The 21,466-nt window shown below is 41.4% G+C and overlaps 1 protein-coding gene across 1 annotated transcript in view; it reads right to left on the bottom strand.

Moving 5' to 3' along the window:
* The window catches only part of kif5c (kinesin family member 5C), a 158,441-nt gene that overhangs the window by 55,188 nt on the left and 81,787 nt on the right, over nucleotides 1–21,466 (bottom strand). Inside the window, exons 5-11 of the mRNA XM_080199394.1 lie at nucleotides 20,738–20,786; nucleotides 19,226–19,281; nucleotides 15,709–15,796; nucleotides 9,249–9,373; nucleotides 6,660–6,764; nucleotides 3,087–3,235; nucleotides 95–243 (exon numbers count right to left, since the gene is read on the bottom strand). Of these exons, the coding sequence (XP_080055520.1) occupies nucleotides 95–243; nucleotides 3,087–3,235; nucleotides 6,660–6,764; nucleotides 9,249–9,373; nucleotides 15,709–15,796; nucleotides 19,226–19,281; nucleotides 20,738–20,786 (721 nt within the window). The remainder of the gene's footprint in view (nucleotides 1–94; nucleotides 244–3,086; nucleotides 3,236–6,659; nucleotides 6,765–9,248; nucleotides 9,374–15,708; nucleotides 15,797–19,225; nucleotides 19,282–20,737; nucleotides 20,787–21,466) is intronic.

Raw genomic sequence — 21,466 nt, 5'->3', positions numbered from 1 at the left:
AAGTCCTCCCATAGCGAATTCCATACTTGGTCTCTGATTCCCCATCTATTAAACCTCACTGAATGGTTAGCAGTGTCAGATTGATGAGTTTTACCATTTCGCCATCTGTTTAGTTCCATCTCCAGACGCTGAAGAGCATTCTTCAAGGACTTATTTTTCTCTTTTTCCTTCTCGTATTTCTTCTTCCATTCCTCTGCCGTCAACTCCAGGTTGACAGATGCAGTATTCTTGATGGTCTTAGCTCTATTTGAAGCAATTATTTAGAAAGGGAAATTTACTGCATTGGTAGCGATCACCTTGCTTCAATGAAAACAAATCAATAGGCAAAGAAAACTCATTTCTTCTCAAATTAACTTACATCCTTATAAGGAATTGCATATTGATCGTCTTGGCAAAAGCCAATAGCCTCTTAATTTTGCTGACATGAGTGTACATGTGAAGTAATCTTACTGTAAACAAACATGGAGTCTTCCTGATGAAACATAGAAACTAGAAGCAAGAGTAGGCAATTTGGCCCTTCGAGCCTGCTCCACTATTCATTTTGATCATGGTTAATCATTGAATTCAATATCCTGATTCCTCCCCACCACTTTCCATATCTGTCCACCGGAAATTTCATTTTCTTTTTTAAAATGTTCAGTTTCTATGGGAATCACAACATCACTTCTGGAGGCTTTGTTTATACAGCTGTACAATATAAACCTATTGTGAATGCTTGACTGAATGCCAAACCCCACTAATAAATGCAGCTGTCAAGGGGACTGTAGGTTTGTCATCTTGACAGTTTTATGACCACTTAAGAGGATTATGTTTTTTTTGGAGCGGTTTTTGAATCAGTGTTTGCTTATCTTGTCAGTTTCATGAGCGTCTCAAAGACTTCACACTGCGATTATAGGTCTCAGGAATACTGCACATCGTCAATGCCGGATGAGTGTGCATTGGAAATGAATGAAGGGATACGCAGAATGTGTCAGTGAGAATGGGGTGAGCGTGGTATGTGGGTGGGCGAATGGGCAAGATGGGCTGAAGGAGTGAGCGTGGATATGGAAGGGCATGGGAGATTATGAGAGCATGCAGGTGCATACCAATTTATGGGAAGATGTAGAGGGGCATGAGGGAAAATGATTGAGGATTAGAGGGTCTCACACACCTATAGAGCTGGGCTGATGTCTCAGCACCTGCCCACTTCCGTTTGCACCTCTCTCCTGCTTACTGGCGGCATGGTAATACAGGCGACATGGTGGCATAGTAGTTAGTACTGCTGCCTCACATCATTAAGAACCTGTGTTCGATCCCTAGCTTGGGTCACTCTCTGTGCAGAGTTTGCATGTTCTCCCCTATGTCTGCATGGGATTCCTTCAGGTGTTCTGGTTTCTCCCCACAGTCCGAAAGACGTGCTAGGTGGGTGCACTGGCCATGCTCAATTTTCCTTCAGTGTACCTGAACAGGCACCAGAGTATGGTGACAGTGTGGTATTGTCACAGTAACTTCCTTGCAGTGTTAATGTGACACTAATAAATAAATTTTAAACCTTAACCTTTAAGGAGGGCACTGCCAACACCATCCCATATCCAAAGGGGAAAATATGGCCCCAAATGTTATTTTGGGAATTTGCAAACAGTACAAGGCTGGTTATAAGATAGGATCTTACAACTTTCAATTGACCTTTTCAAATTTGCAAATTAATACTTGCTTAATTCTCCAGCCAATAAGATGCAAAAGTCAATGACATTAACAATGAGTTGTGAACTTGCAAGTGGGAAGCCAGGACAGATAGTAACTGATCAATATTGCTGTAGGATGGAGTGCAGAGTAAGGAGCTTTATGTTTACAGATCAGGCATTAGAAATTCCCTCCAGCAAGGAGTCATATTAACTGAGACCATGATCATTTGCATTCCCTTTATCCATCCAACCAGCCTCTTGTTAAGAAAAAGATTTGTCTAATACAGTTTGCCTTTACCAAGTGCATTTGGCTGTTCTTAGCTTGGATGATGCTTCCTCAATCTAATTTATACACTAGAAATATGCTCAGCTCCTCTTGATGACTAAGAGCTCCAAATATTGACTGTTATCGAAATCCCCTCTAATGCATTGTTGCTTTTGAAGTTAGGATGAGTTCAATTCCTGACAATTCTCCAGCCTCCCAGCAGTGTGTTTCTCAGCAGCAGGAGGCTCCGTGCCCTTCACCAGTGGCGAGATTCTCTGGTCCCGCCGCTGTCAATGGGATTTCCCATTGAAGCCATCCCACACCACCAGGGAAACTGCAGGCAGGGGTGCATTGTCGGCTGGACTAGAGAATCCCGCCGGCGTGAACGGCCAGAGAATCCCACCCAATATGTTTTAAATATGACCGTGCACTGATCTGTGTAAAGTCAGAACATTTCACAGAATCCCTACAGTGCAGAAGGAGATCATTTGGCCCATGAAGCCTGCACCGACAACAATCCCATCCAGCCCCAATCCCATAACCTATTTAACCAGCTAATCCCCCTGACACTAAGGGGCAATTTAGCATGGCCAGTCAACCTACCTACACATCTTTGGAGTGTGGGAGGAAACTGGAGCAACCGGAGGAAAATCACACAGACACTGGGAGAATGTACAAACTCCACACCATCAGTAACCCAAAGCTGGAATTGAACCCAGGTCCTTGGTGCTGGAGCAGTGCTAACTACTGTGCCACGTTTTAACTATTGGTCAAATACCCTCCAGACTGATCCAAGTATTTAATTAACTTTGCTGCTAAAACCTTTGAGATCGATTAGAAACATTGCATAGTCAATATTCCCATCAAAAATCTGTTCCCTCCTAACAAGACAATGTGACTATGAATTCTGAATGCTTATCTAATTATCTCATGGCTCAGAAACCCACAAATCAAGTGGAATCTCGATATGGAGTTCTGAATCTTTTTAAATAAACAGTTTAATTCACAAAACAGCCAGTCTAACTATTTTTAATGACGCTGCCAAAAATTTAGTAAAGACATTCTTCACATATCACCCCAGGATCACAGTTAATTAGTTGCCACTGTCTTGTGAATTTATTCAGAGCACTGTAAGCCAGTTTGGACGAGACTCTTACCTCTGGCCAAACATAAGAGTGGTTTTTGATTCAGCATCGTTAAAACTGGAGGGTGAGCAACAGATAATGATGGTCGTGCGACAATTCCCACCAAGCGAATCCTGTAGAATTCGGGTCATTTTACTGTCACGGTATGGAACGTGTGTTTTCTGCAAATAAAAGGAAATATATTCATACAATCATAGACTGATATGGTACAGGATGAAAAGGCTACTTAGCCTATCATGTCTGTAAATACTTAATCTCTCTCCCCAACCTTTTCCTCTTGCCCTACGGAATTTTCCTCTTTTGTAATAGGTGACGTGTAAGGCAAGTGAATTAAAATTGCTATATATTAACGTACTCAATTGTTAATTGACTGTTGGCAGTTTTGATCTTGTGGAATTACGTTAATATTTTAACATCTCAAATATGTTACTTAATTTTTTTGTTAAAAGCCTAAATGTAATATTTTTCTTTCAGGTACAAGGCAAGAATGAAATGGAAGAAGCAGAAAAGACTATATTCCAATCACTTGGAAGCTTATCAAGCATTTGTTTACAAAACTTTATGCAGAGAATTATCATATGACTTGGAGTTAGACGCAGGATTTGAAGCTTTTTATTATTCATCCGGGGAAATCGGTGCATTGCTGGCTGGCTCAGTATTTATTGCCCATCTTTAACTTCCTTTGAACTGAGTGTGCTTCAAAGGGCAATTTTAAGAATTATGTGTGGGCCAGCCAAGGTAAGGACAGCAGAGTTCCAGTCTCCAGACATTAGTGAACAGATGGGTTTCTACAACAATTACCAATTTTTTTACTGAATTCAAATTTCACCATCTGCCATGGTGGGATTTGAACCTGGGTTCCCCAGGAGCATTACTTTGGGTCTCTGAATTACTAGCCCAATGACAATACCACCACGCCACCGCCTCCCCATGTCATCTTCCTGAGGTTGGAAAATAGAGTTAATGATTTATTTCAAAGTGGCGGACAGTCTGCCCACTTGGCTTCCAGCCACCTATGGTATTATGGGAATCTATGTTTTGACATCTGGTTTGCGACCTGACGTCATCTCGCCGGACTTTTCACATGTGCAGGAAGGTGGCAGTCAAGATTAGCAAGATGTAAAATCCAGCCCAAGGTTTCAGGTTGATGAACTCAGGACTTTTCTGACGTGTTTGACTTGCTGGAGGGGAGAGGGTGGGGGGAGGAGGGGGGGAAGGGACGGCCTTCTTCATATTTAAAGACTTGACCTGATTCCAACCTAATACTGAGATCTCGAAATACATTTACAATTTGACATCTGAAAGTGCCCACAGATATTGTTCTATCAGTCTTTCCCACAGGCGCATTGCATATCAGGTCTGTGACCGTTCTTCAGAAGTTCTAACGGAAGGTCATCGATCTGAAATGTTAACACTGTTTCTTCTTGCACAGATGTAGTCTGACCGCTGAGCATTTCCTGCATTTTTGTTTTCATTTTATTAATCACAGGACATGAGCGACGCTGGCCAGGCCAGCATCTATTGCCCATCCCTAATTGTTCTCGAGAAGGCGGTGGTGAGCTGTGTTCTTGAAACGCTGCAGTCCACGTGATGTGGGTTGACCCACAATGCCATTAGGGAGGGAATTCCAGTATTTTGATCCCACAACATTTCCAAGTCAGGATGGTGACTGGCTTGGAGGGAAACTTGCAGGGATTTCAGATTTCCAGCATCCACAGTATTTTGGTTATCGAAATGCTGGTGGCCATGAAACTACACCTTCTGTGGAAACTAGAATAGTGAACAGAGATAGAAGAGCATCTTTTGAATGGCAGCAAACAAACATGATTCAATTCACTTCGAAATAGACATTGAAGAGGATTCTAGTTGTACAAAGGAATGAATAAATTAGGTTCAAATTTATCGATGAAAGAAACTCCCCAAATATAACAATTTACATAATAACAGAATTAACAAATCTAAAACAATGATACTTTTGTACACTTTTTGTTACAAAATGTAATGGAAATTAACTGAGCTAAATGAAGAATTATAAGATATCCTTCACTGTAATATTTTCTTAAAACACAATCCTTCTTTACCACTACATTACGTTACGACTCCAACCATTACATCAGATGAAGAAAACACTCCCTAGGATTCCAGTTACAATGTTATTGGCTCGCTCACAGTTAGCTTTCATTGTCAGACCATTCCTTTCTGATTTATATTGCAACATAAATCTATGAAACCTATTAAAACCCCATGTTAAGTGCAGAGTATGCTTTATTGTCTAAAATCTCTTCAAATAGCATACGGTGGCCAGGCTAATACTGGTTTCCCTGAGATCAGCCCAGCTGAGAACATCTTTTCTATTAACACACATAATTGACAACCACAGACAAGCAAACACACAACAGCCTTGAGTCATCTCTTCAGCAAATATAAAGGCAAGCAACACACTGGAGGCATCATTTCATAGCAACAGGAACAGGGTTACAGCTTTATTGTTGGACTCATTTACATTCACAATCTTCCAAGACAGATGTGCAACCACATAAAATTGTTCCTATATTTTATGGACTGATAAAAACTTGATACTTAAGCCAATTATGATCAATCAATTGGCCAGTATATTAATCAAATGATCAGCCCAGTTTATAGAGCTACTTTGATAAATACAGTATGTGATAATATATTAATTAACGTTTTCAATTACAAGGTCAAAACATTTTGTGTAACCCATTTAACTTGGTTGATACAGGTTCAGTTGGTAGTTAGGAAGGCAAATTCAATGTTAGTTTTCATTTCTAGAGTGCTATACTACAAGAGCACAGATTTACTGCTGAAGCTGTATAAGGCTCTGCTCAGATCCCATTTGGAATATTGTGCGCAGCTTTGGGCCCCATACCTAAAGAAGTGTGTGATGGACTTGAGGGGGTCCAGAGGAGGTTCACAAGAATTATCCCAGGAATGAAATGTTTGTCATATGAGGAGCAGTTGAGGGGTCTGAGTTTATATTCGATGGAGTTTAGAAGGATGAGGGGGGAACTAATTGAAACTTACAGGTTACTGAGAGGGCTAGATAGAGTGGACACGGAGAGGATGTTTCCATGAGTGGGAGAGACCAGAATTGAGGGCACAACTTCAGAGTGAAGGGACGTTCCTTTAAAACTGAGATGAGGAGGAATTTCTTCAGACAGGGAGTGGTAAATCTGTGGAACTCATTGCCATAGAGGGCTGTGGAGGCCAAGTCATGGAGTGTCTTTAAGACAGAGATAGATAGGTTCTTGATCAATAAGGGGATCAAGGGTTATGGGGAGATGGCAAGGGAATGTGGATAAGAATTATATCAGCCAAGATTGAATGGCAGAGCAGACTTAATGGGATGAATGGCCTAATTCTGCTCTTATATCTTAATAATCAGTTCTCCCTTGACAGTATGCAAGATTCAGGTCAATTATCCATCACGTTATTGTGGCATCAGTTCTTCCTTACTAATCAGATAGTATTATTCAAATGTGATGTTGTTAACTATTAGCCTGGGATAAATACAAGGCAAATGGGAATTTCTATGAATTAGAATATTGTATTGAGAAGACTCACCGTTCCCTCAGCCAGAGCAGAAATCACATTCCCCAGAGCAGAAAGGGACTTATTGATATTTTTAGCCTCATCAAGGACAGCTCCTTCAGCTCCAGTTTTGCTGACCTACGGTGAGAGATACAAACAGACAGTTTGACATGATGATGCTCGAACTGGCTGGCTTACATCTTTCTTGCATGTAAATATCAAAGTGATTGTTTCATAGCTTGTCGAGACAAACCTCAACATTATTTTTCTTTAAACTCAAAGGATATTCTGCTTATTTTCATTAACTCTTTCCAGTTATCCAGTACAGCTTTACCATTTCTCTAAAACAAACGATCATAAGACAATTCACATCATTGGGACTGAAAATGGTTTGAATAAAATCAAAGTAACTGATTGAAGCCTAATTTGCAACCTCGAAGGGTTTACTGTCAATAAGTTGAAGCTTGATTGGTTTTGACCCCAATTTGAAACAATCCCAGGATTTTCGCAAAGGAAAACTATCGAGAATGCGCGGAGTTTGCATGTTCTCCTCCACGTCTGCGTGGAGGTTTCCCCCGGGTGCTCCAGTTTCCTCCCATTGTCCAGGGATGTGCAGGTTAGGTTGATTGGCCAAGCTAAATTGCTCCTTAGCATCCCAGGATGTGTAGGTTAGAGGGATTAGCGGGGTAAAATATGCAGGGATGTGGGGATAGGGCCTGGGTGGGATTATGGTCAGTGCAGACTCGATGGGCCAAATGGCCTCTTTCTGCACTGTAGGTTTGCTGTGATTCTATGGAGCACGAGGTTATAAACTAGGGCTAGAATTCTCAACCTCGCCCGAGGCTGGGACGCTCTGATCCTGCTTCTGTGAATGGAGATTTGGCTGAGCACCAAATTCTCCCTTCTCCCTGGCAGTGGTAATGGGACGTATGAAGCCAGAGAATTCCAGCCTAGAGTTTTCAGTTGATGATATGAGAAGTAAAATCAAAGTTTTAAAGCTACTGGACTCACAACTTACTTTTGTTAAAAAGTGACAAGTCACCACTGAAGATTTAGAAGTTCCCAGAAAAAAAAAGAGATGTTGGGCAGAGTTTTATTATTTTTTGACCAAGTGTTAACTCAGGCCGGAGAAGCAGTGTGTAACCCGCCAGCTGCGCAGCTGGCTCTTCCCACCATATTTTTTGATAATTCATCGAAAATGATCTTGGAGGTCAAGCTGAGGCGGCAATTGATTGGAGTGCCCTTTTTAAAGAGTTTCCCAATCTAAACAAGAATGATGGGCCAGATTCTCTGGTCTCCCCTCAGCATTTAATCACAGTAGCTGGAAACAACCTTCCATTCGCTGGTGATGAGATTCTCTGATTCCGCCACTGTCAATAGGAATTCTTATGGAAGCCGCCCTATGCTGCCAAGATACACACAGCAAGGGAGTGCGCCACCACCGGGACCAGAAATACTGCTGGTGCGAACAGCTGGAAAATTGTGGCCAAAATAGAGAATACCCTCACCATCGCAAACCACCGTCCTCCCAAAACTGGGATACTGCCCAAGTCTGATCATCTCCGCCAGGGGGCTGTACATATCAAAAGTTATTGTAAACCTCATCAATGTAATGTCATGCCAGCAAGGGGGAGCTCCAAACGTGTGAGAAAACTATAGTGGGGATGATACTTAAATGTATGGTAGTGAGGTTCTTGAATTTTCATGGCGGGAATCCCATTACATCATTGCCAGGGGCCAGGGAAAATGGGAAAGGGAAATCCTGCCAGCATAAAAGCAATTTGGGGATTCTCATTGGAATCTCTGCTCCCACCAGCTTTTCAGCTTGCCGAAAACAGGGGTGGAGAATGATCCACTGTGGCATCCTTTATAGTAAAGGGATCCCCAGAATCATAAAATCCCTACAGTGCAGAAGAGGCCATCTGACCCATCGAGTCTGCACCAAATGTCTGATAGGGTGGGAGAGAGGGCCTGGGTAAGATACACTATCTCCATAACCCCACACATTTCCCATGGCTAATCCATCTAACTTACACATCTCTGGACACAAAGGGACAATTGTGCATGGCCACTCCATCTAACCTGCACATCTTTGGACTGTGGGAGGAAACCGGAGCTTCCGGAGGAAACACACGCAACCACAGGGGGAACGTGCAGATGCCACACAGACAGTGACCCAAGACTGGAATTGAACCTGGGTCTCTGATACTGTGCGGCATCTTGTAAAATTACACTCAGCACATCAGCTGTACATGTTTCAAGTATCATTTCAAACATTATACAAGTTCAAAGGTATCCAAATGCAGTCTACTTTTTTTATACAGCGTATTTACAAGCACTCATGAAAGTGGATGACTTACTCCACTTATCAAGCCAGCCAGACAAATTGCTACAAGTACAGGGCAGAGTGACTGCTTTCCTTTCTGCTTGGCATGCTTTAATTTTAGACCAGCCATATCCCACCATCAACAAAAACATTTTTGAGCACACCTTACAAAATACCATTAATTTCAATAAACTAAATGGGACAGGGGGGTGATGCAGCTTTGATTTCCCTTCATAGTTAATGGTTAAACTAAAATCACTGCACTATGATTAAACATCCAAAACAGTTATCTTCACCTTCTCACTGCCAGCTAAATCTACGAGGTACAGTTTACCGCTGAGTTTCTTCTCCGTTTCTATGTTCTCCTGTTTAATGTTAATGAGGAAGATGCTGTGGCTTCGAGAACTGTGTTCATTCATGTCTGTGTGGACGAAAAGGAAGTTAATTGGAAGAGTCAACTGTTTATTCAAGTGCGATTCAGAAGTTAATTGGATAAATCCTCGCAGGGCAGAAGATTTGCAGGGCTATGGGGAAAGGTTACATACTATTTCAAAGAATCCATACAAATATGATGGGCCAAATGGCCTTGTTCGGAGTTGTAAGATATCTAGTGACAAAAGCATCACTAAATCAGCATCATCACCATAGATCCTAAAAAGTGAGACCAAGTGAAAAGGAACATTTGTCAAATTTTACATTCCATCAGAAGTAATGTTTCCTTTATTCATCCATGGGCCATGGGCATCATAGGCTGGTCAGCTTTTATTGCCCATCCCAAGTCCCCCTTGAACTGAGTAGCTTGCTAGGCTATTCCAGAGGGCAGCTGAGAGTCAACCTCATTGCTGAGGCTCTGGAGTCACATGGAGGCCAAATCAGGTAAGGACGGATTTCCTTCCCTAAAAGGACGTTAGTGAACCAGATGGGTTTCTTTGAGCATCAGCAATGGTTCCATGGTCATCAGTAGATTCTTAGTTCCAGATATTTTTTAATCGAATTCAAATTCCACCATCTGCTGTGGAGGGATTCAAACCCAGGTCCCCAGAACATTAGTGAGTTTCTGGCCTAATAGTCTAGTGATAATGTCACTAGGCCATCACTTTGCCTTTGCTTCCTTTAAAGCTGAAGAGCAAAGTTAGGGGCACCAGTAACAATAAAGAAGCTTGGGTGCGATAAGGTGCAGTTGTTTAAAATTTCAATCAAAGATTTTTCCTGCTGTGACCCTGCAAAAAACTGCATCCTTGATCCACACAAGCCATTTGAGAACTCAGCCTGACTGGCCTGAGAAAAATATTGGCCCAACAGAAGAGACATTACCAAACTTCTGTTTTTCATGAATAGTGCTCTTTTGCTCACAGTAACAATCAAACACAAGGGAAGCAATCTGCCTTCCACTTAGCTGCCGCCAATGCTGCTTAACCATGTGTGTTTTTCTTTTACCAATTAAGAATCTGGCATTAAGACAAGCATTCCGGGTTACTTGAAATTTTCTGCTGGGAACTGTTTACAAGTTCTGATCATCAGTGTAAAATCCTTTGCTTTGAGTAATGATATGTTTGATTTATGAGGAGAGACTGAGTAGACAAGGACTATACTCAGTTCAGAAGAATGAGGGGAAATCTTACAGAAACATATAAGATTACGAAGGGAATAGATAAGATAGAAGCGGGGAGATTGTTTCCATTGGCAGGTGAAACTAGAACTAGGCGGCATGGCAGGGGGAGCAGAGTTAGGACTGAGTTGCGGAGGAAATTCCTCACCCAAAGAGTTGTGAATCTATGGAATTCCTTGCCCAGTGAAGCAGTTGAGGCTACCTCATTAAATGTTTTTAAGACAAAGATAGATAAATTGGACAGTAATGTAATTAAGGGTTATGGTCAGTGAGTGGGTAAGTGGAGCTGAGTCCATGAAAAGATCAACCATGATTTTATTGGATGGTGGCACAGGCTCCAGGGACCAGATGGAGCTCCTGCTCCTAGTTCTTATGCCCCAACATGCCCCATAATATGCCCCAACTATGTCACTTGTTCTTGCCCCAGCAGGACCTTTTTGGCGTTCAAGTCACTATCACACCAGGACAGGCTTTGTAGCAGAGCTGCCTGAGCTTTAGGTCTTCAAGAGCTATAAAAATATATGGAGCTCTTATAGGCTGGGGAGACAGAGAAGGAATGGGGGGCACCCATTTAAAACCACATCCCCACTAATTCATGTCCACCTCAAAGCTACTGACATTAACAGGCCTTGGACTTTGTGATTTATAATTTATCCAATCAAGTAACACAATGACTAGAGTCTTTTTCAATTTTCCAACAACAGCGTCTTACATTTAGATAGCACCTGTAATACAACAAACACCCCAAGGTGCTTCATGGAAGCATTATAAACTGAAAAGTGATATCTAACGATGTATAGTGATATCAGGACATATGGTCAAAACCTTGTCAAAGAGATAGGCTTTAAAGAAGTTTCTGAAGGACAAAAGTGAGCTGGAGAGGCAGAGGGGTTCAGGGAAGAAATTCCAGAGCTTAGGGCCAAGGCAGCCAAAAGGCACAGATATCAATGGTGGAGTGATTAAAAACAGGGACGTTGAAGGGATTGAAAGTACAGAAGCACAAATATCTCAGAGGATGATGGTTCTGGAAGAGATTACAGAGTCAGGGAGGGGAGAGGCAATGGAGGGATTTGAAGATACGGAAGAGAAATTTAACAGGAACTAGTGTGGATTGGTGAACACATGGGCGAACAGGGCTTGGTGCAAGTTAGGGTATAGGCGGTGAAATATGGAGTTTTTGGTGGAAAAAATGAATATGGAATGCCAGCCAGGACTGCACTAGAATATTCAATAATAGAGGTAACTAAGGCATGGGTAAAAAGCCCACAAATCTAAGTCAAACAAGCGAATAAGAAATACAATTATTTGAAAGTGTTTCAATATCATGTAGCCAATGGTCTCAGTTTTGAATATATCTGCTTTATATAACAGAGTCTAATTTACCAACAAACAGAAAATCAATTCCAATCATTTAACCAAGTCATTTAAGACTTTGGACAAAACTAACAAATACTTTCAAAATTATTTATCATTCTAGGAGCATAGTTGTGAATTAAAATTGATGTTTGAATTTACTTGCTGTTTGAGGTTGAATCCTTTGGGAGGGTGTGCATAGAAAACCATGATGTTTTGATGTTTTTCCAATCAGAAATGTGATTAATTTTGTGGCCATATCACAGCTAAAATCCAATATTTGAAATTAAGTTTCAAAAGTCACATTTAAGCACTGGGTTCTCTGCAGCCTTGAATGAATGAGTCAAAACATGTACTGCTCAGTTTTTGTTTACTGTTTATGAAAAGAAACACACACATTCTACTCTGAAATAAAGAGAGAACAATTAAAAGCTTACATCACATTCTATAATGGCTCAGTAGGTTTACAGCTGAGCTATGAAGATTAAGAAAACCCGAGGTATATGTCAAGTGACCTCAGTTAAGGTGGCAGTGGTTGTCCATGAAGAATGTTGCTTTGGACACTATGAAGTAGGCCCCATAATATTCAGTATATTAACAGCAAGTCTTTATTAACAACTCATAACTATTTCCCTGTATACACAACAGGATACAAGTATGGAACTGTCTCCATGGCTGGAATTTTACCGGCATGTCTGCCCTGGAATCGGGGTGGTCTAGGCTCGCAGACGGTATTCTCCACTGGCCATGGGTGGGATCTTACTAGCCTTGGGCGGGCGAAGTGGTAAGATTCTAACACACATCTCTGTCCATCTCTAGACTGACCCTGGGTCAGGATCATGTGTCTCCTTTGTGGTATTGTGCTCAGTTCCACACCCTACTACTGCAGTACACACCAATGGAACCACATTTTCAAAGCGGGATCAGAAACCCAGCACACGGATGAATTCTGAGTCCCGACCCCCAAACCTTAACTACGTTGCTCATGCATTTCTATCTTTAAATGTAAATTATATAATTGGACCCAAAGCGAGCTCAGCGCCCAATGAGTGATGCTGAGCATTTCCAGGAGGTGGGAGCTGTCTGCCAGGCACAAGCAGAAAAGGCAGGAGCCAGCCATGTTGCAGCATGTCACTGCCTTGCTAGATCGAACATGCAGTTCCTTACAGGGCCAGGAGCTGGAGCCCACTGGCCATTCAAACAAGCACACGATTGGACCCATAGAACTTAGTTTAATTTTCCAAAAATGCAGATAAACTTTCTGATGTCCCTGCTATGAACTTGACAGCTGGGCACTAACACACATTAGACTGTGAAAGAAACATTAAAACTCACATTCCCGACTGGACAGGCCACTTATTGAGTATAAAAATTGGCAGGTCATGTTGCAGCTGTACAGAACCTTAGGCCTCATTTGGAATATTGTGTACAATTCTGGTCGCCACACTACTAGGAGGATGTGGATGCTTTGGAGAGGGTACAGAAGAGGTTTACGAAGATATTGCCTGGTTTGGAGAGTATTAGCTATGAGGGTGGATAAACTCGGTTTGTTCTCGCTGGAACGACAAGAGATGCAGGGACGACCTGATAGAGGTTCACAAGGTTATAAGTGGAACGAACAGAGTGGATAGTCAGGTATTCTTTGCTAGGGTAGAAAGTCAAGTTCCAGGTGACATAGGTCTAAGGTGAGTGGGGAAAGGTTCAAAGGAGATGGGCAAGTTTTTTTTTTACAGAGGGTGGTGAATATCTGACACGCACTGCCCGGAGAGTGGTGGGAGCAGGTAGTGGCATTTAAGGGGCATCTAGACAAATACATGAATAGGATGGAAATGGAGGGATACGGACTCCATAAGTGCAAACGGTTTTAGTTTAGGCAGGTCAGCACAGGCTTGGAGGGCCGAAGGGCCTGTTCCTGTGCTGTACTGTTTTTTGTTCTTTACTCAAACCAGATAGACTTTTACAACAATTCATGATCGTTTCTTGGTCATCATTACTGAGACTAGCTTTCAATTCCAGAAATTCCACCAGCTGCGATGAAGGGATTTGAACCTTTTTTGTACCCTTTTCTCTTTACCAAATTCTTAAAGCAGCAGAACAGGCTGTTAATTGACAGTGAGTTGGTTTACCCCCACCAGCATTCTGAAAATTTCAGACTGTCTCAGAAACATTGGGGTCCTGAGATGGTCTCCAGTGCCATGATTTTGCAGGGCCCTAACCTCACAGGCATTTGGAAATCTGACCCATGGCTTCAGCATCCCTTAGGTTGGGAGGTTGTTAGAAATTCCAGTAGGGCTTAAATACCTTCTTGAGGTCAGTTGATGAAACAGCCTGCGCAATTCTAACTCTGAACAGAGTTGACTCACCCTATTCCTATACCAACTTATACAATGGTATTTCCTCATCATCCAAATCTGTGACATTTCGTGGATGCTCGCTCATTCTCTTGGAAGTCTTACAGACCAAGCGTTTGGTGAGATGAGGCTTGACATTAATTAGCTTCACTTCACAGTATGGCGGACATGCGAATAACGGTTATGATTGGACCCAATTGATTTAATCCATACATCGTACCTTCATGCAGCAAATAAAATAAAGAATTCACCTCATTTCTCCACATCAGTGGATGGTCTCACCTGACTTAAACAAAATAACTACTGATTATTCTCTCCTGCACTCCAACATTTTGTCAAGATTTTTACCCTACCTCTGTTTCCAGTCATTTTGCCCGGGCTTTTCTGGCCCCCAGCAGTGGGTTTTCCTTTGGCAGACGTGGGATTTTCTGATCTCTCCCCGCACTCCACCCCTGCCCAAAGTCAATGCCTATTTGCTTTTCTCAGAAAATCCAGTGGGAAGGACCGGAAAACCCCGTCCTTTCTACTCTATGCTTTATCTCTCACCATTCACAACAGAAAGAGGAGCAAAGACTTCCCAAAACAATCAGTGTGCATCTTACTTACCCTCCATGGGGCAGTAAAATAGATGTTGGCTCATTGGTAGCTTGCCGACCCACCATCTACAAAGGCCTTTCTAAAAAAAAAACTTGGACAGGGTTTTAGGGCCTCGTTCGACCTGAGACCAGAAAATCCCACCCGAGGTCGATAGACCTTCCCATTGCCTGCCTCTCACCTGCTCCAATTCCCATGACAGGCAGGGCAGTAGAGTTCCAGCACTTGCGTTAACATAACATCAACCTGGATTCATATCGTGCCTTTTATAAGCAAGATGTATTTACAGAGTAAGTAGTCTCACAACATCAGGTTAAAGTCTAACAGGTTTATTTGATAGCACGAGTTTTCAGAGCATTGCCCCTTCATCATGTGAGTCACCTGATGAAGGGGCAACACTCCGAAAGCTCGTGCTACCAAATAAACTTGTTGGACTTTAAACTGGTGTTGTGAGACTACTTACTGTGCCTACCCCAGTCCAACACCGGCAACTCCACGTCATGGATTTACAGAGGGAGAGAAGGAGTAGCAGAGGCAGGAAAGACTGAGAGCAGGGAATAAACAAAATTAGTTAGTCACAAATCTTGATATACAAATTTTATGACAGTTCACAGATAAAAATTGGTTAAAAAGGGTGTTTAAAAAATATTGGGCCTTTATCCCCTCAGAAGCTTATCTATTATATGTGGAAGAAAATCAATCTCAACAAAGAACATTGTACAAAAACCAATGAATACGAAAGAATTGATGAAACTTAACTGGTCAACATTAGTTCAACTTGAATAGATTATATCAAAGCCAAATAAGACAAGTAAAGATGACAGGGCGCGAGAATAATCAGTTACTTACTGGTGACAGCTACATGACGGTTAGCCTTTCCTTCGTCAATGACATCCATTACTTCTTCAGGGCTAGAGACAAACCTCTCCGTACAACCCTTTTGGAAAGTTTACAAAAGAAATGTTATTGGGAAGTTTCCAAGTATTACACAAAAACACACAATTAAGCCAAATACCCTACCTCAGATTAACAGTTTACAGTATTTATAAACTGACAGTGAAGATGTTGAGTGGGATTTTACCATCCCGCCCACAGTAGGAATCGAAGTGGGCAAGTGGCAGACCGTGGAAAGGTTTGTTGAACTCAGGCAAGATGTTATGGTTTCAGTATGAGCGAGGTAATATGTAGGAACATCAAACTAATTTCTCCGCACCCTCTCAAATATTACTCTCTCTTAAATCGTGCTGAGTTTTCTGCCTTCCTGACCACCTCGTTCAGGAAATGGAGAAACGACATACTAAGGAAGGAAGATGGGGGAAAATTATTTTATGTGGAACATTGTTCGGATCTGGAATGCAATACCTGAAAGCAAATTTAAACAGGGTATTGGATAAATACTTGAAAAGGAAGAAATTGTGAGGAAAGAGTGGAGGAATAAAATTAATTGGATGGTTCCATCATGGCCACCAATAGGGTGGAATGGACTATTCCTGTGCTATATGCTTCCTTGTGTTGTCTCTCTCTCTCTTTTTAGTGCATAATTTAGCACGAGATTGCATGCATCACTGTGCAAATACATACAGGATGGTATTTAATGACTGGAAAATTATGAAATGAGAAATTTGGAGTCAACGAAGTGAATCTTTTCCAACTGATGGGAGGATGAGCTCCCATCAGTAGGAAATGATGGGAGATGAGCTCATCGATGTTTGAGTGATTCTCTATTGTCAGTTAGTCAAAAATTTAACTTTGTACTTTTCGTTCTCATCATTCCCATAATGAAGAAACTCACAGACTTCACTTATACTAGGTGCATTTTCAGATCCTTTAGGAATAGATGGAAACTTTGGGGAATGATGGACCTGAAGCACTATCCTCTCATTCCTTGTGCTTCATCATCGATCAAGCACATTTTCATTGCTTTTTCTTCCCCCTCAATCCATGGTGCTGGAGGTGCACCAATCAATTTTCAATGGGTTAAATCAGCAGACAATAATAATGCATATATTGGAAATTTGCGGGAACCCAAGTTGTATGTTTGAGATAGAAGCAAAAAACTAAAAGCAGGACTAGGCCATTTGGCCCTTCAAGCCTGCTCAGCCATTCATTTTGATCGTAGCTGATAATCAAAATCAATATCCCCCCATATTCCTTGATCACTTTAGCCCCAAGACTTATTTCTAATTCCTTCTTGAAATCACAATGTTTTGGCCTCAACGGCTTTCTGTGGTAATGAATTCCACACTTTCATCACCCTCTGGGTGAAGAAATGTCTCCTCACCTCCTCGGTCCTAAAAGTCCCTTACCCTCAAATTATGACCCCCTAGTTCTGGACTCCCACCCACCATTGGGAACATTCTTTCTGAATCTACCCTGTCTCATCCTGTGAGAATTTTATAAGTTTCTCCCTCTTCGAAATTCCAATGAATACAATATATTGTCAAAAGCTCACCCAACTGTTATGTGTAACTTATGGCTTTATTTATTTGGTGGGCTTGTATATGTGCAGTCCTCCAAGAAGTGAAGTAACACCTGACTGAAGATTTTAAAATTAAATTAAGACTGAAGTGGAATGAGGTTATTTTGAATTATTACCTGATTAGGTCAGAAAAGTGGCTGATGAGTAGAAGATAATATTTAATGTATATAAATGCAAAGTAATAATACCACAAGGGAAGAGACATAAAGAAAGACAAAGATATTAAGCAGTTCCATGCTGTAGCAAGCACCACAGCAAAAGATCCTTGGAGACAGTGAAGGGTAGTTCAGTGCATCCAGTGGTGCAGTAAAGTTAACTCAATGGATCCTGGGATGTATAGCTAGAGGAAACAAGCACAGAACCCAGTCAGTGATAACCGGTTGGTTTTTATTCCCAGTGGGAGCCAGTTCATGCAGGCGCAGCAGCTGGAAGGCTCGATTGGTTTTAATGGATATTTTTCTGTCAATTATCTCAAATTGGCATCCTCTGCTTAGCCACCCTTCTGCCTGTGTAAGCAGGTAGAACCTTGAAATGAAAACTCAGAGCAAGAGTTACACAAAAAAAAATGACTTTTATACATTATGCTGCTGCGATGTTGTATTAGGAATTTACTTGACATTCTCAAGTAGATGGAACTGAAATTATGCTGCCACCTGTAACTGAAACAAGAATTTTAAACCTTATGTTCTTATTTAAAATCTCCCCTCCAATTTTTTTCCTCTCCTTATAATTCAGACATGATTATTTTGCAACAATGTTAAGTACAAGTAACAGTATGGCTGGCGTGTTAGATATAATCGAGCTTGGTAAGTGTTGAACTAACAAATGTTGCACTTATAATGTGTCAGTCCTGAGGAGATAAAGCAAATTGCTAACTTTAGTGGGTTAACGCTGCATCAGTTCGAGACAAAATACTGCCGTGATTCGGTCTAAAAGGTAGTGGCCCCCAATATTACCTTGGAGGCTGGAGGCAAAGTCGTTTTGGTGCTCAGGCCCTGCTGAATTTAAGAGGGCCCCGCTTGATGATTTTAGCTTCTGGTTTCCCATCGCCCCCAATCCGGATTGGTGACGGGCAGGGAGGACAACAGCCCAGGAGGAGGCAGGAGCGAGACAGAGAAATTGGTGGGCCAGAGATCAATCAAGTGGAGTGATGAGGGAACCTCTGAAAGGAAGGTGGGGGTCTGGAGGTTTTGGGAGTCCAGAGAAAGAAGGGTTATGTCATGGGGGATTTTGGCTTGAGTTGAGGAGGGAGGGGGTTGAGGGAGAAGGGGGCAGGGGCAGGAAACAGGGAAGCTTGACCCAGCAGTTAAGTGGAAAGACAATTACCTGCTGGATCCAGCACTTTCCACCTCCTTTTAACTGTCAGGTTTCCGAGGCCCAGGAAATATAAATTTCAAACTTCCACCATTGTTACAGGTAAATGTGGTTTACCAAGCTAGAAATTTCTGCATCAGCCATTATCGTATGATTTACTTGAGGAAAAATGTGTGAATTATTTTTCAAATTCTCATTGTTTAATATATCCAAGGCTGGAATCTTACCACTGTTCCGTGCCGGCAGGATTTTCCCATCCCACCGCAGTGAACGGAGATTTGGCTGGTTGCCAAATTCTCCAACCTCGCTGCAGCGGGAGCGTGGCATGGGCAGCTGGTAAAATCGTGCCCCAGCTATTTCACACAGTACTTATTTAAATGTAAGAATTGATCAATTTCAAGGTTACAATTTTAAAATCTAAAAGAAAGTCTTCCATGCTGCCGAGGTCAAAAAGAAATGTTGACAAATCTAAAACATCAGATGGATCCATTCGATTTCTAAAGCAGTGCAGTATTTTAGGTTAGGTGACTTAGTCCTCGTGAAGTTAATGAAACATATAGCAATAAATCTTACCTTAACAAACGGTACTCTGTTTTTATCCTCATGTACTGAGAGATTGGTTTTTGAAACTGTAAAATGAAATGTGAACAATTTATGAAGTAATTGTATTTAGAACTGATATTACAATAAAGTGGCCATTTTGATATAACGGTTTTCTGACCAGATTTTTTTGTTGCTTACTTTATTAAATAAAGTAGAATGTCAATTGGAATTCACGCAATTTATAAGTGATAGGTTTTTATTAAATAAATCTTTGTAATAGAACAAACCTACTGTAAAACGTGCAATATTATCATTATATGGAATAGAAAGAGTGTGATGAATCAACCAATCAATCATTCTTTTTTCGACACTGAGGTAGTGACTTGTATGGTGGCACGGTGGTACAGTGATTAGCACAGCACCAGGGACCCAGGTTCGATTCCTAGCTTGGGTCACTATCTGTGCACTGTCTGCATGTTCTCCATGTGTCTGCATGGGTTTCCTCCAGGTGCTCCGGTTTCCCCCCACCCCAGTCTGAAAGACGTGCTGGTTAGGTGCATTGGCTATGCAAAGTTCTCCCTCAGTGCACCGAACAGGCGCCAGAGTGTGGTGACTAGCGGATTTTCACCATAACTATACTGCAGTGTTAATGTAAGCCTACTTGCGACAACAATAAATGAACTTTGAAAATAAACTTTAAACTTCATTGGAAAGTAAAATGGGATGGTGCATTGAAAAGTTGAGTGATCTCTAAGTATCAGTTTCCCATCCGGTGACCACCCTGTCCTATTCCTTTCTCATATATTTACCTATTCCTCAAGATGGTCACCATTTGTTCAAATAATTTACAGAAATAGAGAAAAAATAAATTCCAGCATCGATTTATAGAGCCTTACCACTGACCACATCAGAAAAATGTCCATTTATCTCCATCTTCTAGCCTTTCTGAAACCATTTTGATTATATTCTCTTTAATACCTTGTACCTTAAATTTTTTGGGAAGTTTCATGTGGCACCTGATCAAAATACTTCTGAAAACCCATTACTGCAACATTCAGTATTCATTCCTTGACATACCGTATACATTTTCCAAAAGAAAATCTATAAAATTAGTCAAACATGACCTGCATGTCACAAATCCTTGATGACCATCTCTGATCCGTCCACGCCACTCCGTTTATTAAGTTGATGCTAATTTACAGATTCTGGAAGCCTGATTTACCTCACGCAATTGGATACATTGATCCGATTTCTAAAGTGCAGGTAGTCTATCCAATGCCCTAAAAAAAACATTCTTCCCTCAACCAAATTCTTCTCCCACATTTATCTCCCTGCTCTTTATGGAATCTTAATGTGTGCGATAATAGCTGATGCATTTGGTTATGTAAGGATAGGTATACTTTATAATGTTTGCTGCACTGACATGTTTGAGAGAGGTGAGAGGATGTTATATAAATGCAATGCCTTCTGATTCCATTTCTTGTTTGCATTGGCATAGCACTCGGTTGGCACTGCACCTCAAAAATCAGACAATTGCCTTACCATCTAGCAAATCCCGAATTTTGTCCATGTAGATCTCAAAGTAGGAAACCTACAAAATACAAAAGATACTTTATGTCAGATCACAAATGCAAGGAAATCTAATTTGTTGTTGAATCAGGTAAATTTGCCCAGCAACAGCACAACGGAGGGAAAAAAAGACTGCTTGTGGAATGGCACATCACAGACTTACCTCGAAGCCCCAGGATTAGACAGCACTGAAGCCAGCACAGTACATGAACAGGATGGTTAAGAAAGCATATCTGACACTTGCTTTTTAATCGGTTGGGGCATAGGTTTTAAGAATAAGGAACAATGTTGGAGCTGTGCATAGAAAGGAAATTATTAAACTAAAAAGAGTGCAGAAAAGATTTACTAGGATGCTACTGGGACTTGATGCTTTTGAGTTATAACGAGAGGCTAGACAGACTGAGACTTTTTCCCCTGGAGTATAGGAGGCTTTGGGTGATCTTATAGAGGTCTATAACATAATGAAGAGCATAGTTAAGGTAGACAACCAATGTTTTTTCCCAAAGATAGGGGAGTCTAAAACTAGAGGGCATAGGTTTAAGGGGAGAGATACAAAAGGATCCAGAGGGGCAACTTTTCACATAGAGGGTGGTGAGTGTTTGGAACAAGCTGCAAGAGGTAATAGTAGAGAAGGGTATAATTTTGTATTTTCAAAAGCATTTATTTACATTGGTAGATTGGTATAGAGGGATATGGGCCTAG

Source organism: Carcharhinus amblyrhynchos, chromosome 11 (genome assembly GCF_965287045.1).
Source record: "Carcharhinus amblyrhynchos chromosome 11, sCarAmb.v2.hapA, whole genome shotgun sequence".
NCBI classification, from domain to species: domain Eukaryota; kingdom Metazoa; phylum Chordata; class Chondrichthyes; order Carcharhiniformes; family Carcharhinidae; genus Carcharhinus; species Carcharhinus amblyrhynchos.
The sequence above is the reverse complement of the archived record's forward strand: the minus strand, read 5'-3'. Positions and strand labels throughout refer to the sequence as shown.